Source organism: Coffea arabica, chromosome 6e (assembly GCF_036785885.1).
Source record: "Coffea arabica cultivar ET-39 chromosome 6e, Coffea Arabica ET-39 HiFi, whole genome shotgun sequence".
NCBI lineage: Eukaryota > Viridiplantae > Streptophyta > Magnoliopsida > Gentianales > Rubiaceae > Coffea > Coffea arabica.
The window spans coordinates 9,426,942-9,444,808 of record NC_092321.1 but is presented as its reverse complement, the minus strand read 5'-3'; the positions used below and the strand labels follow the sequence as shown (position 1 = coordinate 9,444,808).

At 36.3% G+C, this 17,867-nt stretch overlaps 2 protein-coding genes and 1 long non-coding RNA gene across 3 annotated transcripts; 1 reads left to right on the top strand and 2 right to left on the bottom strand.

Moving 5' to 3' along the window:
- The first annotated feature begins 348 nt into the window (after positions 1 to 348).
- Positions 349 to 3,261, top strand: LOC113696992 (uncharacterized). Its single transcript, XM_072055043.1, has 5 exons — positions 349 to 603; positions 1,643 to 1,823; positions 2,458 to 2,541; positions 2,630 to 2,833; positions 2,969 to 3,261. Exons 1-5 carry the CDS (start codon positions 559 to 561, stop codon positions 3,061 to 3,063), a joined length of 609 nt encoding a protein of 202 aa, XP_071911144.1. The 5' UTR covers positions 349 to 558; the 3' UTR covers positions 3,064 to 3,261.
- On the bottom strand, positions 3,253 to 7,555 carry LOC113696315 (U-box domain-containing protein 34-like). The gene is made up of 9 exons (XM_072055042.1): positions 7,152 to 7,555; positions 6,931 to 7,052; positions 6,688 to 6,809; positions 6,289 to 6,410; positions 5,924 to 6,201; positions 5,670 to 5,771; positions 4,990 to 5,418; positions 3,723 to 4,472; positions 3,253 to 3,633 (listed from the first exon to the last, which is right to left on the bottom strand). Exons 1-9 carry the CDS (start codon positions 7,348 to 7,350, stop codon positions 3,448 to 3,450), a joined length of 2,310 nt encoding a protein of 769 aa, XP_071911143.1. The 5' UTR covers positions 7,351 to 7,555; the 3' UTR covers positions 3,253 to 3,447.
- A 4,627-nt stretch (positions 7,556 to 12,182) lies between these two features.
- Positions 12,183 to 13,934, bottom strand: LOC140010009 (uncharacterized). Its single transcript, XR_011817270.1, has 2 exons — positions 13,269 to 13,934; positions 12,183 to 12,978 (listed from the first exon to the last, which is right to left on the bottom strand). It is a non-coding gene; the product is annotated as an uncharacterized lncRNA (long non-coding RNA).
- Between the last annotated feature and the right edge of the window lie 3,933 nt (positions 13,935 to 17,867).

The window sequence follows — 17,867 nt, the reverse complement described above, 5'->3', positions numbered from 1 at the left end:
GCCACCTATATCCGTCTTTGAGCACAGCACAGGAGTTGCATTATTTGTTGCTTATATTCTGATAGAATATTACGATCCGATTCAATCTGGTAAATCTAAAAAATGCATGGAATCATGAACTTGATTTTGGGAATCTTGGTATGGAGGTGAGTTTTTTCACTCCCAAAAAAGGCCAAAAAACAAATAGAAAAGCAGAAATTTATTACTAACCCGGCAACATGTTTCGACCCGCATTGAATGCTGGTCCAAAAGTATATCGAATTCATGTCGGTTTTTTTTTTTAAAAAAAGTAAAAACGTCCAACAAATTACGCGAAATTACCACATAATCTTCCCAATCTGAAATATTTGCCTCGAACAAGTGTAGCGTTTGCTATACAATGGGTTATGTGGGTCTCCTTGGCTGGCAAGCTTGAACCGCATCTTCAGTCGCAAGCAGTGGCCAACAAGTTCTTAATCATTTCAACCCAAAAATAAGACAGAAGCCCAAAGCAGAATACGGTTGAATGAACTGAAGCGCTACGCTCGAGTACTGTCTGATTAGCTCCTCTGCTCTTCAATGGCTTCTCTACTGAACCCACCTCTAACTTTGCCTCAAAAAAAGGTAGTAAAAAATTTCCTGTCAATTTGTTGCCGATTTTAATGATGCTACTATGGGAATTCTGATCTCTTGGATATGTCGATGGACCTATAAAAACTGAAGGCTTCTGTTTTGTTCTTGCGTGGATCATTCTTGACTATGATGTTCAAGTTTGTGGAGACTAAAGCTTTTATTCTATGTGAAACTGATGGTTAAACATATATATATAAAAAAATTGCAGGAATCTATTGGAAAATTTTTGTTAATTACCATACTTGTTGAGTAAGTTGAGCTGAAATTAGTTGACAATACATGATTGATCACAATCTGCTTTTTTTTTTTCTTCTAAATTTTCGACTTTCGTGTCATTAATTGAACAAGATTGGTGATATTAGGAAGACAAGAAAACCATGACCGGAAAGTTGAGCCGCGTAGTTATGCATGTCCATAGGTATACATTTGAAGAATGGTTAATACTCGTTCATTTTTTCTTGTTTATCTGGCCTAAATATATTTTGCTTGCTGGCCCTTCTGCAACTTAATCCAAGTTCATTTGTTGATTTAAACCTTGAAAAAAATGAACTTTCTTCAAATCAGTATACTACGAAAGCTTTTAGGATTCGATAGTTGCTCTTGATGCTTCAATTTTACATTTAGTTTCAAGTGTATAGGGGCATCCTCATGCACCGTTCTTGCAGGACATTGATCTTTACAGCTTTACTGATATTTAGGAGCTATGGATTTAAGAATTATTGCTTCTTAAGTGGCTCTGTTGTCTAGAGGGTTTTTTCCCTTCTTCCCTGAAGTAATTGTGGTTGCAAAACAAGGTGCCAAGAACGCATTATTCTGTTATCAATGTAAAATTTACTAGTCTAGTACACGTCAAAGTAAAGGGGAGATTGCTGCCATTTATTTTTGTTGATTGTGTATCCTTTGGTTGTACTCGATCCTCTAATACATGATTTGTTCTCCCTATAACCTCTCTTTTTTGGCTCCATGGTAGCTGAAAGTTCCTTCAGTTTTAAATTTACTTCTCCCAATGAGTTGGACCTTTATGAGTCAGGTCAATTGCGGAATTGGTGCTGCTGCTGCAACAGTTACTCTACCAAACGGAAACTTTCAGCCTACTGTAAGAACTGCTGGAAATCATAGGCATCATTTGGTGGTAAACGCTAAATCATCTACACAAGCAGATATGCTTGAGAAAGATTCTGTCAGTATTGAAGGTGTTGATGACAAGAGTGGTAAAACTCCTTTTCTTTTGTGCCTCTGTATGTTATTCGTTGTGGAATAGAATTGTTAGATGAGCTGCTATGATATAAGTTAATTAAATTTTGCTGAAAATCCAATTGAAATTAGTTTAGTAATTTCAACTGGATATGGATACAAATGTATTTGCTTCTGCTGACAATTTTTAACTTACCGAAAATTGAATGATAGAACTTAGCAATCAATGTCAAAAATGTTTAAAAATGAATGCTCTCAAGGATATGGATACAAATGTATTTGCTTTGGCTGACAATTTTTAACTTCACTGAAAATCGAATAATAGAACTTAGCAATCAATGTCAGAAATGTTTAAAAATACACTCTAAAAGATAGAGTCAGCAGGGCAAGAGATTAAATTTGATCGATTATCATATTTGAAGTCTTTGGATTTTTTTGTCCTTGATTCAAAGTGTTGGTCTTCCATGGTGGTTACTCCTTCGAACGCGAGATTGTTATTTCGCCATAGTTTTGATCCGTGTATAGGAGAAAAACCTCTGCATTCATGTAATGTACTGTTTATTTCTAACATCATGTCTAATCTTTGATTGAGTATTTTCTAGGCCTGTCACTTGCCACTTTTAACTTAGAATAGCATGTGCTGATATGCAGATTTTGGAGTTGTAAGTATGCATCATGTTGGGATCTTATGTGAGAACCTTGAAAGGTCACTGGACTTTTACCAGAATATACTTGGTAAGTTTCTTACTGCTTAAAGGTAATCTAATGTCTTCCTTTTTCCGCATGACAAAGCCAAAGGATTTCTAATATTTATTAAGTTCAGGTCTAAAAATAAATGAGGCACGACCACACGATAAGCTTCCATATAGGGGTGCTTGGTTGTGGGTTGGTTCTGAGATGATACATTTGATGGAGCTTCCAAATCCTGACCCGCTAACAGGCAGGCCCGAACATGGGGGTCGAGATCGGCATACTTGCATAGCAATTCGAGATGTGCCAAAGCTGAAAGCAATTCTGGATAAAGCTGGTATTTAGTTGTGACCCATTCTCAGCTTCATTTTTTATCACCTTAACATGATCAAACTTTTTCCAATATAAAGAAATGCTTCTTCTGGAAGCCTGTATTTCTTATTCTGCTGTATGTTTATCAATCAAATTTCAGGTATTGCATACACCCTTAGTCGCTCTGGAAGGCCAGCCATATTTACACGTGATCCAGATGCCAATGCACTAGAATTCACGCAAGTGGAGGCCTGATTCATGTCAACTTCTATGGTTTGAATAAGATGCGTCCATCAGTATACCATTTTGAGGTTTCTTACTTTGTACATAAGCAGTGATGGTGAAGTACTAATTAACCCCACAAATATTTTCAGAATATCGCAATGTAGACACTGCTTAATTGACAGTCTTAAGTGATTACTGCATGAATGTAGACATTCCATGTTACTATAACTGTTGTTTCTCACATTCATTTAAATATGATGGTGCTGATATCAGGAATATACATTTGCAGTTGCAACTGTTGGCAAAAACTTATAGACAAATATGATATCTATATGAACATAACTCGCTCAGACGTTGGTTCAGTTAAAAATGTAGATATGAAATTTGATTGCATCTGCATTCATATTCAGTTCCTCAGAATGAGACGCTTGACCTCCACTCTTGAATGGCTGAACGTAGTATATGGTTTGGGGTAAGCATCTTCGTCTGCAGTCTAACCTTCGTTACTGGTGATACATCATGTCTGTCAAGCCATGTTTTAATCGCAATGTGCTCATATGTAAAACCATCTGCTGCAATATGCGGATCATCCATTATTTCCTGAGAGCAAGATGCAAATAAGTGCGCTTTCCCTCCTGAGAATTGCAAATTACTATTCAGATGGCTATTCCATGGATTTGAATGATTACCTGAAGAATTGGGCAGTAATACTGGCTTGGTGCAGGAAAATTGCCACTGCCAGCTTTCCTAGCTACATCAGCAAATCTGGCAAGTCTTTCCAAAACAGGGAGCAACTCTGTTTCAAGATCTGGCCTGTCTCTGCACCTAAGTTTACAGCATTTTAGAGCCATTTGAGCGAGTTCTTTGACTTCAGCCAATGGCCAGTCTGAAATTGATTTATCTAGTGCGGCTGACAAGGATCTAGTTTTTATGGCATTTTCAACCTTCAGTATTGCTCTATTAGGACGGCAAGCGGTCAACAGCTGAAGAGCTATGATTCCTAAAGCATACAGATCAGATTTTGGTCTTACTGTGCCAGTCCTTTGATACTCTGGATCCATGTAACAAATGGTACCAGCAAGAATAGAATCTTGGTATTCTGTTACATTATCAGGCACCACCTCCGATATTATTTTTGCCAAGCCCACGTCTCCAATTTTGCTCACATAATTTCTATCTAAGAGTATATTTCCTGGTTTCAGATCCCGATGGACAATAGGCTCTGGTCCTGAATTGTGTAAAAATGCAAGTCCACAGGCCACTTCATAAACAATCCGGAAACGAATAAACCAAGGAAGCGGAGCTCGGCCGCTTCCAGGAAGTATAAAATCTTCCAGGCTGCCATTTTCCATATATTCATATACCAGGCAACCAATTTCTGGACAGGCTCCAAGAAGTAAAACAATATGAGGGTGACGTAGTAGGCTAAGAACTTCAACCTACATAGAAGGAACAGGTTATATCAGAAAAGGTTCTAACGATGATACAATTACATTACAGAGTTAAAGATGCAGTTGTACTACCGCAGCTCACAAGTGAGTGCTGCACATAGGCCTTGTTCTCAGTTGCTTTGGATTTTGCAAGATCTGATTATGGAAAGTGATTATAGAGAATAATCAGAATCAAGAAAGCCACTATTTGGTTGATTATAAATTATAAATTTTTTGGTTATTAAAAATTCTATAACTTGAACACAAAAGCAAACAAGAACATCACAAAAATTGATTATTCAAAATCAAAATCTATAATCAGTTAAAACAATCTAATGAGAACAAGCCCATATTTCGTTAAACAAATCATTCTTAAATAGTAACTCCTACAATAAATGGATGTTTACTGTTTCTGTTAACGGCTTCCAGTGTGAACAAAACATCTAGCAGATATGTGCTTATTCAAAAATATCTAGTAGCTCAGACTTGAAAGATGGGAAATTATGTAAGAAGAGAAGTAAGCAACCTCTCTCAGAAATTCTTCCTTTTTGTCTGATGCATCAGACTGAAGGACTTTAATGGCCACGGGAGTGTGATCAATGCTGCATTTGTAAACTTTTCCATATGCTCCAGAACCTATAACCTTTGCCTCACAGAAGAAACCTGTTGCCTCCTCAATTTCGTCTCTAGTGTACCTTTTGTACCTTTTGTCTTCTGAAAATAGTGCTTCCACAATTTTCTGCTTCTGAGAAAACTCGTTGAGGGCATTAGTTTCTGCTACTTGTCTTTCATTAGCTTCCTTGGCACACTGATCCTTTGCCATTTCAATCTCCTTCATGGCCTCCAAATGCTTCTCTCTCTCTCTTGCAGCAACTTTGCGTAAAATCTCCTCTCTTTGTCTTGCAGCATCCACTCTTCTTTCTTCTTCAAGGCATTCAGCAGAAAGCAAGTTGACCTGTGAGAAAGGAATAGATGATTAATGTTCTATGAGTGCCAATCAGTTCTACTTGCTCATATCTTTAAAAAAAAGAATCTAACTGATGTCTGTGTGTCCTGCACATTAATAATTAAACCATGAAAACTTTTCACAAATCAGAAGGATTGGAGGACTTTTGAGATATTCTAAGGTCCTTTAATATTTTCCAACTGGATTCTGAACTGAGTAACCTAGGATTTTAAGTCAATGAAAGACAATCAAATTCTTACCTTCTTTTGGACATAAACCAGATCTTCACAGGCTTGATTGTACATGGAAAGAGTGCTGTATAATTCTTGTCGCAGTCGCTCCACTTCAGCATCGACATTTGACTGCATTAACATAGAGCAAAAATTAGCACCAAGTGGGGACTGTTTACATGTTTCATCCAAATTGTCTCAAAAGAGAACCACCAGGGTAATGAACCTTCATCAATGTGCTTGGACGAGCATCCAGCAAAAATAGGCTTATACTACTCTTTTACCTGCTCCGAGGGTGTAGAAGGTCGAGAGGAGCGACTCTGAACTGTTTCAAAATCTAAGGTATTGTCCGCAAGATGAATCTGCTGCAGAAAAGTGGTAGAGTATACTGGATAGGCCTGAATATGAGAGTCTGGACCACTAAAGCCAGAGGTTGATGATAGTTGTGAGTTTTTGTTAGTTCTTGAGTTTGTTGACGAAGAACTGTTCCAAGGCAATTGTTTACTGACTGTCAGAGAATGGTGTTCGCTTTTACTGACCAAAAACTCCTTTGCGCTATCCTCTGAGAAGGGGCAAACAAAGAAGCAATGACTGACATGGAAACAGCCGAAACGAAACATCTGAGATATTGAATGTATTTCGGTAATACCAGTAGCCAACAAGGAATTTGGTTTATTTTTGATAACCCCACGTCTGGACACCACAAAGACATCACAACTTTCAGGAGCATTTCTTACGAGAACCGATGGCACTACAGAGCTCTTTGGCTTCCTGCACCAATTAATCATTGAGGCGAATGGAGGTTTAGTTAAGTGATGAGGGATATCTAAAACAATTATTAAAGCAAGCAAAGACGTCAAAATCAATACAAAGGGAAGGAATCCCAAAGGAAAAGGGAAGGACTTGTCGAATCTACTCAAGCCAAAAGAGACTTTTGATTATCACCATAAAATTCAGAGACAAAAGAGACTAAGAACAGAGACAAAATATTTGAGGTGATAGCATAAAACCAGTAACAACATCATCATGTGATCAAAGGCAAGGTTACCTTCTAAAGCAACCGTATTTGGGAGAGCAGGAACCCACTACTAAAGCTGAACTCCCCACATCTGCTACGTATCTTACAAGTGCAGACGCAGGACTATCCCCCTCAAGCACTACAATTTCCACCTACAGCCAGAGAGAGAGAGAGAGAGGGATCATTAAACCTCAATTACTGGTAAAATTCACCAATCTTTGTAACGGAAGAAACAACATGGTTTGGTGGAAACGAAACTATTATCTCACCCACCCTTCTTCTTTTACACAGTTCCTTGAAAGGTATAAGCATTTGCTTAGACCTTTCTTTCATATCATCTACATATAGTCTCAGTATCTTTGCGTCCACCTCTTCAATTGGTATCCTCTGTCCTGCTGTAGTTGGAGTACAACAAAAACAACGACACCACATCACAATTCATAACAACGGAGACATACTCCTAATAGTAAGAAATTTTAGTTTTGACATCATACAAGGAGTAGGGATTGAAGTAACAGGAGGGATGACATGGACTAGCACAATAGGTTCGGCTTTCCATATCATCTTCTCAACCGCCCACCGGACTGCACGCCGGCTTCCTTTCCCTCTTGAGCTCTTTACTGCCACTGCCACCGTCGACGTCTCTGCACCACCGCCACCACCACCACCCCGCTCCTCAGCCTCCCTATTCATTTCTCAGAAGATTCAAGCTTCTCAATTGTTGAAAGCTAATGAAATTGGAAATGGAAGCTTAGTGTTTTTGTTTAATGTGATTAGGATTTAGCATTTAGGACTGGGGTTCAGACGTCAGAGTCGACTTGGCGTCTGCTTCGCGGACTTTGCCGGGTTGGCCGTTTTGCAGTTTACCCGCAAAAACAAACAAAAAGTGGGCCCCGCGTTTCCTGATCTGACGGTTTTGAGGATTAGGCTAAGATGATCTGACGGGTTTCCTTGTCCACTACAGATTCCCTTCTGGGTAGCTACGTTCAGGGTCAACCGGTCAACTATAGTCTATAGTACATTCTCCTGAGTTGCTTTTTTTTTTTCAACAGATAATTTAAGAAGCGAAGAGACGAAATGAAATTTGATCTGAAAGAGGTCCCGGGAGAATTCTCCGGGACAAAATTCTAAATGGCGGGTTTAATTGGTGTATAATTGTTTTTACATAGATTCTTTTTCAATTTTTGCCTCTTCTTCTTTTGCTGAATCAAATCTTTTCTTGCCATAATAGTTAAGTTTCTATTAGTATCCATAATACAAGTCGAATTCTAAAAAAATTTCTAATTTTTAGAATTTCAATATTAGCGACTAAATCAAGACGTTCTTGAGCATTCTTTTGAGTTACTTGGCCAGTCATAATCTTACTAGTAATATGTTATAGAGCAAGCATTTTTCTTTTCTTTTTTTTTTCCCCAACTCGTCAATTAGCTGTTGTAGTTTGGCACTTTTGATTTGGAAGTGTTTTGATTTAATACTCTAAGGTATTCTCTCTAATTGGTAGAAGAAAGGATATTGTTGATTGTTCACTAACTACTACTATTCAAAATGCATCTCTAGCCGGGACTTGTCTTTTGGTACGCAAATCTTTTTCAATTGTTATCTGGTTACAAGTTTTCATGAATATTCTTCTAATTTATTTTGCAATTATAACTCTGACAAGGTGAATTCTGGTCGAATGAGCCGAGTCACAAGCACACGAGCTCACCTGCCAAACACTAAGAAGACAAGGTCTTGTCGCCCAATCTCACTTTGATGCTTAATTTAGTTATAGTTCAAGAGTTGAATATGTGGGTTAAATTGCATACCTTATGTAGGAGTATTATATTAGTATTTGTAGTAGTTGTGCCCGGGGATGGAATGATAAGGTCTATCCCCTGCCTAACATCATGAAGCAGTTTAGGGCGGCAGTATCAAATGTAAGTTTGAGCAGTAGGGTGGCTAGTAATCAAATCATTTCATCAGTTACAACTCACGCTGCAAATAGCCGAGATGTTGGTAGTCTTGGGTAAAGAGGTTGTGGTTACCAACTCGGCTTGTCATAACCAAGATAACTATTTAAACTCATTTACCTCGAGAGACCTCGTCTTCGCCTCCCGGAGGTGAAGGATTGTCTCGACCAATCAGATCAGCTTTGCCTTCACCTCGGATATGCGTATGGATCACCCAACACCTAACATCTCGACGGTAGAGATGACTAGTGATTGACAAATTGATATGATCACCCACTGCCCTACTGATTAGATTTATGACTGAACCCACTGCCATAGAGTAAGATCGGGAGATAAGACCCCGATCATTCTCATATTTTTGACAGGTGAGCATGCGCTGTAGACTCACCCTGACTGCTCAACAATCATCTCGTCAGAGGTAGACGAGGTGGAACGCCTCTTCAGAGTAATCTTGTCGATCATCTTGTCTAAAAATATTCGAAATGAAGTATTTGTTGTCGACAGAGTGTGACGGACAAATAGAGTCCGAGCAGGCGGAGGCATTCATGAGCTCCATAATAAATTCCTAACGTGACGGAAGATTCCAGATGAACATGCACGTCTGAAATCAGAGGAGATTTTAGAGTTAAAGAGTTGATTGGGTTTAATAGACTCGGCTCTTTTGGGTCTAAAACTTCATGTGCCAACCCTTTTGGTACCCGAGGAAGGGAAAAATACATCGGCCGAATAAAATGATGGAGCTGGGGTTTAAGTGTTTAACATGACCCAACCCAACAATGACCTCTGACTCAGTCAAATCATCTTACAGTGCTTGGGGTTTGCTTTCCCAGAAGGTAAAGAGAGGGTGCCATACAATTGGGCCCTTCCAGCGTCGTGCACGTTGGGCGGCCATTTGCTATTGGAAGAATTATCAGTTACTTAAAAGCTATTTTGACGCAAGAATCACATTTCTTTTGAAAGAAAGGTTTGACTACTAAGTGTTTATTGGGTACTGATTAATATGGATTTCAGGTGTTCATATTTTGAAAAAATAATCAGGAAAAGCATATACATGTAAGATAGATAGGATAATAATTATTAGTGTATAAATTTATATAATATGTTAGGTTACTTGTGATCTAAGTATGAAATGAAAATCGCTATAATTTCATTGCATTAGATGTACACTAATGGCGAAAAGGGCATCAAAATCAAATATGCAACAATCTAAGAAATTTGAGATATAAAAAATTTTAAAAAATAATCACACTTTGAAACTTCAATGTATTCTAAACAAAAATAAATCACGTCTTCAACTCTCAAATGAATTCGTCTTCCATATTCAAATATAATATTCAACTACTTCAAATAGGTTAAGATCTGACTTAAAAATGAAAACACAGAAAGAAAAAAAAAATCTAGGAGATTAAAAACACCCCTAGGAGATCAAAAAACAACTACCAATACGAAGCCTAGGAGAGTAAAATAACACCCCTAGGAGATTAAAAATAAAATAAATGAACAAAAGTATCACTAGATTTGGATCATAATGGGCTCGCGCAAGAAAAAAAAATTGGTTTCGCGCAAGTACGAGGACAACTTGGTTTCGCGCAAGGAGCTTTTGACGCAGGCTCTATCCATTGCCTACAAACAATTTCATCCTAACTCGGATTGCAGGGTCATCAGGGGCAAAATCATTCAATTTTATATCCGGATGGTAGGGCTGGTAGCCCATTATGATCCCGAGCGGTGACAGGTGATGGAAAACTAATGGCCGAACGAGAACGATTATTACATCCCAGCGAAGGCAAAAAGCACGCAAATTTAACTCAATCCTTACGGGGTGGTGCTGATAATAAATGATACTAACCTCTAAATCAGTTAACCAGGAACGTGATTCCTTGAATACAAGATTCATTCTCTTTTGTGACATTGACTCTGACGAGCATGCTAAAATTTGGAATCTTGAGAAGGATTGGCATAGTCTAATAGTACATTGTAGGAGCGCTAATTAATGCTTTATCTTCGAGAGTCCGATGCTCCTTTACATCTAAATTTCAACTGTTTTTCTTGCTTTATGGAGATTCAAATTAATACCAAATAAGATTCAAAGCACGGAGTTGGCAAAAGTAAGGGTTATTATTACTTTATTCTATAGCATTACTACATTATTATTATTACTTTATTCCTTTAAATTATAGTGATATAATCGATTTAATTCCTAACATTATTTTTTTGGAATTTTATTTCATCGTTAATCTAACTAGTATGGTAAATTTTTTTTAAATATATTTATCCTTATGTAGATAATTAAAAATAAAAAATTTAGAATGATTATTCTTCTTTCTTTTCACTTTAAGAGATCCAAAAATAAAAAAATAAAAGGGTTTTCTCAAATTTCTTTTTTCACACTTATTAATACTAGGAAAAGAAAAAGAGATAGGAAAGAAAGAGACCGATAATTAGATTTTACAAAAAAAAAAAATTTTAAAAATGTCTAACGTCATCATATTAATTTAAGGTTGTTGGGATTAGGATTGAAATTTAGTGGTAAACAGTAAAGTGAAATAATTTTAAAATAATAAAAGTATTTAATTCTTTCTTATCCGTATTTTCTAAAAAATGAATTGAGCTCTCTCTATCTATCTCTCTTTCCCCCTCCCTATCTTTCTATTTTTTTAATATTAATAAGATTGCCAAAAAGAAAGAAATTAATATTTTGACTTTTTTTCTTGATACTAAAGAGGAGAAGAGCCACTCTAAATTTTTTATTATTTTTATTATAGAAAGATGAGTGTTCTTTCTTCTAACATTTTTTAACTTGCTAAATTGGTTTAATTGTTGGATAAATTGTCTAAAAAATAACTTTATGGGGTAAATTAATAATGAGACTATAGTTTATGGGGATAAAATGACAATAACTTTAAGGGCTAAACTTGTCTTTTTACTTTAATTAACAAACTCCGTTAACTTTGACCGTTAGTCTTGGGGGTAAAGTGACTAAAAGATAATGTTAAGGGGGAAATTGATAGTGACACCGAATGTTAAGGGGGTAAAGTGATAATAACCCCAAAAGTAATTTTAATTCGTTTTTCCTTTTCCGAAAAACATTTAATTAATTAGTTTCAACGTTTTGAGTGTGAAATCAATTCTCTCCTTTCATATCCGATGCACATTAATTACTAGTTACTAGCAAATCTTATTCTTACTAGTTAATTCATTACTAGCAAATTAATTAATTACTAGTTACTAGCAAATCTTCTTCTTACCCACTCGTTCGTAACATCTCATGACTTAGAAGAGTGAGTCCTTCGAAAACTCGTGGGTCGGACTTTAAATACACACTATTATTTTTGAAGGTTAATGGAGAGTTGTAGCATGTTTGGTTGCAAGTATGAGAAGCTCTTACTTCTGTATGCTTTTTGCGAGTTCTTACATCTTGCAGTTCTAATCATGATGCGTAAAAAAAGTCCACTTCTGGTTCCATGATTTGAGAAGCACCATCATATTGTTGAGTTGTGTTCGAACATTAATATGACGTCGCCGATAAAGTGTTTGGCTGATATAATCGATAAGCAGAAAAGATCACATTTAACAGAAACAATAGTGCTTGTTGTCTGATATCAAAAAGATGGGTGGCGACACTACACTGGTAAAAGATGCACTTGCACCATGTTTAGTCGAATCAGAACATTGAATTACAGATTTTAACCCTTATTCATGATACGATGATGGATACAATTTCCATGACTTAAATCTAATAAACTTATAGTTTAACCGTCCGTAATCAAGCAGCATATCAAGTGTTAAAGACTTCAGACTACCAACAAGGTCTGTCAACAATGTATAGAATGATTTGAGAAAGCTTGAATTCAATGGGTATGATGAGGAGAAGAGCAGATATTCATCCAAGCATAAAGGAGGGCATGTTCTCTTTCCATGTTCCGAGCAGCAGCAGCATGCTTGGAACCAAGTTTTCTTCCGTACATCCCTGACACGAACCTGGTGTCTCTTGTAGTGCGAAACACATCAAAACTATGCATGAAATTTCTTCAAATTGACAGCACTCCACGTTCATGGAATCAGTGTTGGATCCAAAGCAGTTAGCTTGTAGTATTCTGCTCGGTGTGCCTCCTCAATAACTTTGTACTGTCCTCAATTCAAAAATCCAGGATTTGAATAATTGATGCCCTTTTATTGATTCCTCCGAAATTGTATTGATTTATCCAAAAGATTTCATTTCAATTGGAGTTTGGTTATTCACCATGTAGGAGGATCCCCACTAAGCGTCGCCGACAATTAGTCTAATATATGTCGTCTCCCGCTGTCTGAATGATTTAGCAGCCTTTGCCTGTGATCCACATCCTGTAGCCTCAAGAACGCAATGATTTTTCTACACAAAGCTATATATTTTCACATGTTGCAGTTGATAGTAATATGGATGGAAATTAATTTAATTATACACACTGCTAATTAATATCTTTAAATAGCTGTGTGTTGCTATAAATTTGCATAACATCTTTATCTATCATTACATTAGATATATATATATATATATATATATATATATATATATATATATATGTTACTCCAGCAGCTGTACAAAAAATATTGTAGACTCATACTGCACACAGAAGATATATTTACTATGTACTATATAATAAAACCAAGATTTTCACTCACATCACATGCATGTATGCTTTACCCGCGGTCGTGATCGATCTGTAACTTATTCATCCTCCTTTCACTCAGATACTGAGAATAAAATTCCAGCTTCTTAATTTGCATCCTCTGAAATGCTAGGACGTCACAACAAAATTGTTATGGAAATTGAAATTGTACTGCAACTATGATACACTAAAAAGTGGACATGTAGCAGCGAACATGCGAAGATCGATCACATAATTTCACGGCCCGGTGTGTGTATAGATAATCTACAGTTCTACAACTACACATGTATATATATATATATATATAAAACACATACATACATAAATAAAGAAATACACAGACACACACACACATATAAAAGCATAAATGATAAAAGAGACCTATATTTGAGGGGCTGCACGTAGGGTTGGTGACAGAGAGAGAGTGAGCACACAGAGCTTCAAGCATTAGTCATATGCATGCAAAGAACCATGTGTGCTCACTCTCTTCTGTCGCCTTCCTCCCATGCATCATTTCATACCTTCCTTACAAATGGCTTATTCTTCACCTGATCGTTGAATATCAGAGCTATCATTGCCTTCACATTTCTTCTCCGCTAACTAGCTTCGAGTTCCCCACTACATCAGCCTTTTCATGCAGAAGAAGCCAAAGCTGTATAATATAATTTGCTTGTTGGGAAAGAATATGGGTCTCTGTTTGGATATTTATAGCAGAAGCCAAGAAGGGAAGGTGGTGGATTTGTGGTCCCTTGGAAAAATTGTGTGGAACACAAATGTTTTCCTGATCAACAAACTTTTTGATTACTCTATTCCCCCTGGCAAGCCGAACGGCCGTCCAAAATTCTGGAGGAGTGCTTGTAGTAATAAATTCATTATCCGTGTTTTTCTTTCTTCTGCTACTGGCTCTTTTTCTCTCCAATCACTGAAGTCGAGAATTTGTTTAACAAGAAGCCTGATCGATTGGGAGGTGGATTGCATTGTAGTCATCATGGGTAACAGAAATTGAATTTATCCTTTGACTAATGCAGCATTAATGTGGTTTCTTTTTACTTTCTTTAGTTTTTTTTATGTTTTATTTTTAATAGAACTAGGGCCTTTGGAATCCTGTGATGTTTCGATTTGTAATTGGTTGCTGTCTTTATCCATCCTTGTCACTGGTGATCTTTTCCTAGAGTTTCAGGATATATGTGTTTATACTTAATAAGTAAATGATATTTTTTTTGTTTGGAAATATCAAGATATATTTTTAGTTTGGAAATAAATACGGAAAAATGACCAATTTCGTTTCTAAACTATTTCACTATTACCTATTTAGTCCCTAACTTTTATTCCTATCAACTTGATACGTGAACTTATTTTGCGATTCCAATTAATGACTTTTGTGACGGCGCCACTACTTAAAACCAATCTGACTTCTAATTGGTCAACTAAATAGAGATATTTTAGGAACATCACTCACAGGATTGTAATAAATCAAGAAAATCGCGTAAAAAATCATTTGATAAAATTTTAAAATCGTGTGAAAAATCACCAAATAAAGTGTTTAAAGTTTAATCTTGTGAATTGTTACACAATTTACTTAATTAGTACAACCATGTAAGTAATGCACCCAAAAAATGCCCTTATGTAGTTAATTAATTAAGAGCCAGATCGATTTTAGATGGTGATATCGTCATGGACGTCCTTAATTGGAATCGCAAAATAATTTCTCATATCAAATTGGTTATAAATAAAAGTTATAAACTAAGTCGGCACTAGTGAAGAAATTTAGGAATGAAATTGGCTGTTTTCCCTTTTTATAGTTATATTGCATATTATGGACTTTAGGAGATAGGAAATGTGGCTCCGGCGGGGACTGGTTTTAACTACAGCACTCAAAGGTAGGGCATTTCCTATTTTTATAAGAACTTCTGTACCAGAAACAATGGTATCTCCAATTAGAGCCCCTAGATACGAGTAAACAAAGGAAACTTGTCAATTCAATAAAAATGAATTCTTGTTTTGATTGAAGTGAATAAAACAAAAAGTTATGGATGACCTGATAATTCCAATCCTAATCGAGCAATCCGGTATATTTTCCATGTTCATTGAAGTGTGTCTATGTTTCTTCTTTACGAATATGATTTTTTTTTTTTGAACATTTCTAATAATATCAAGCCTTATTTCTATTTTGGCATTTTTAATTTCCAGAATTTTAGCCCCGATTAGCAAAGGGCCGGAGAAACTCTCTCTAGTCATGAATCGGGTATATATAGTGCCAATATTACCAATTTCCTTACATTCAATTTGATATTATCATCAAAATGGATGGAGTCCTTGATTACTTCGCTCATGCATGCGTAATGCTTACCTTGATGCTGCTTTGATGCATGAATGAATTTCAAGGTGCAAAATTATTGGGAGAAAAAAAAAAAGAAAAAGGCAGGCAATCGGCATGGCTATATATATCCTACTACGGGAGAAGTTGGATCCACCGCAGAAGAAAAATTTGAACACTTGAAGCTAAATAAATATACACATCAACTTTCCTAAATAAAAAAACGAACCCAGTAGTGATTAATGAAATGAATCATCTTTCATGAAGTAGCATGCGAGGTTTCAATCGTCTAAGCTTTTGCGAAACCCTAATTAATACTACACGGTCCAGCAATCTCTTAATTAAGATCGAACCTTGAAATCCTTAAGCAAGAAATAATCATGATCTCTTGCATGCCGTTTTTGCGCCTTTCCGTGAATGCAACTTTAGCGTGCGGCTGATTACGGTGCAGAAGCACGACGACAAGCTTTATCAATTCCATCCTAATAACTTGTTAAGCTTAATTGATTTTTTTTTTTTTGTCAGAGACCACGTGTGTTATCCTGAATCATCAGACTAATCCACACGTGTCCCACACCAATCTGCTGAAGCCGTGTGGGTTGTTTCACCGGAGATTCGACTCTTTGCAGTGGTACTCACCTAACTAGACTACTACCACCAGACCAAAGCTTAATTGATCAGAGTAGCATTAAACTAAACAAATTAGTGTGAAACATGAACGAGGTCTAATCTTTCAAGGGTTCTTAATTCGACCTTAGATTTATTTACCACTAGAACTGAAAACTGTCTTGGTCACTTGGGATTAAGCAGATAATGACGCCAGAGTCATTTCATTAGCATAACAAAACTATCCCATTTCAAATCCGAATTGCCTTCGGCCTTGGGAAGTTCAACTTTGACATTTCATCCAAAAGTTGCTGCGGAAATAAGACAGCTTTCGTCAAATAAAGGTACATTATAAAGTCAGATAAAGTTTTCAGCAATTGATTGAAGAAAATCCTTTTTATCATAATTTATAATACCCTAGACAAGCAATTGGAGGGCTTGACAATTTAAAAAAAAGGTTTCAGTGAAATGGACTACGAAGAACAAAAGGCAGCTTTTCTAGTGCAAGGGACATATTCCTGGAGTTAATTAAAATTGTTTTCGTACAAGAACCAAGAAAAATGAAGCACTGACCAATTAGCGCTTCGCACAATTAGGATGTGTTCATCAAACCTTTAGGCTTTAACACATTCCATTCCCCCGCAGCTTAATAATAGTTTAATTCATTATGGTGGCTTAATTTGATTCTTACACAGCATAATCCGCTGAATTAAGGTAATCCAAAGGCTAAAAGCGCATCCAAGCATGCAAGCAGCCCACTGTGGTTAATGATTCCAAGCCTAAGTGCCCTATTAAGTGCCATCATCATCCTATCTATTATCTAATTCCCATGAGTCATGCTCATGCATTGGCGTGAGGTTTTTGGGATTCTCTGACTATGCTTGATTGCATCGCTTTTGACTCTAAAGGTCCCAAGTTGTTGAAGGCACACACTCTTTGGGAGTGCCAAGAATTGGGTCAGCTCTGACCCTAACCCCCCTTACTAGGTAGGTATACAGGTAACTTTTTTGTGTTCAATCAAAAAAAAAAAAAAATTTTTTTTTTAGACTTAACTGATCTTGAATTCATATGTGAATACTCTAATTTTGTGAATAATAATGCATAAGAATTCATATGATCTTTACGCCGAGCAAAATGATTTAGCATAATTTGTTTTCACTGAAGTAAATTAGACTAAAACCATTGCACAATAGATGCTAGAGATGAGAGTGGGTCGATTAATCGGTGATTCGGTTAAATAAAATTGGTTAAAAATGGACGTTTTTGTCCCTTTATACTTTCGATGGAAATTGAAATCAATTTCACATTCTCTGAATCAAAATCAAATTGAATTGAAATCAGAATTCAATTTTAAAATCGATTTCATCCATTTGAAATTTGATTAAAAACACCTATTAAAAATTCGAATTGGAGTAACCCGTGCTCCTATTAACCATGTTTTGATTTAATTAGAACTTAGAAGGTAATTAGGACTAGTAAGTATTCACAGTAACATAGGGTTTGCATGCATGTGTAACATGTCATATCCTAAGGCACAATTAAGTAATTAAAAATATAAATATCATATATAATATATATGTATATAAATAGAAGAAACAAAAAGGAAATCTCAAAATCAGTTTTCGATTAAAACCAAAACCGAAAACTCATAATCACTTTTAGACTAATTAACCACTTTCAAAATTCAAT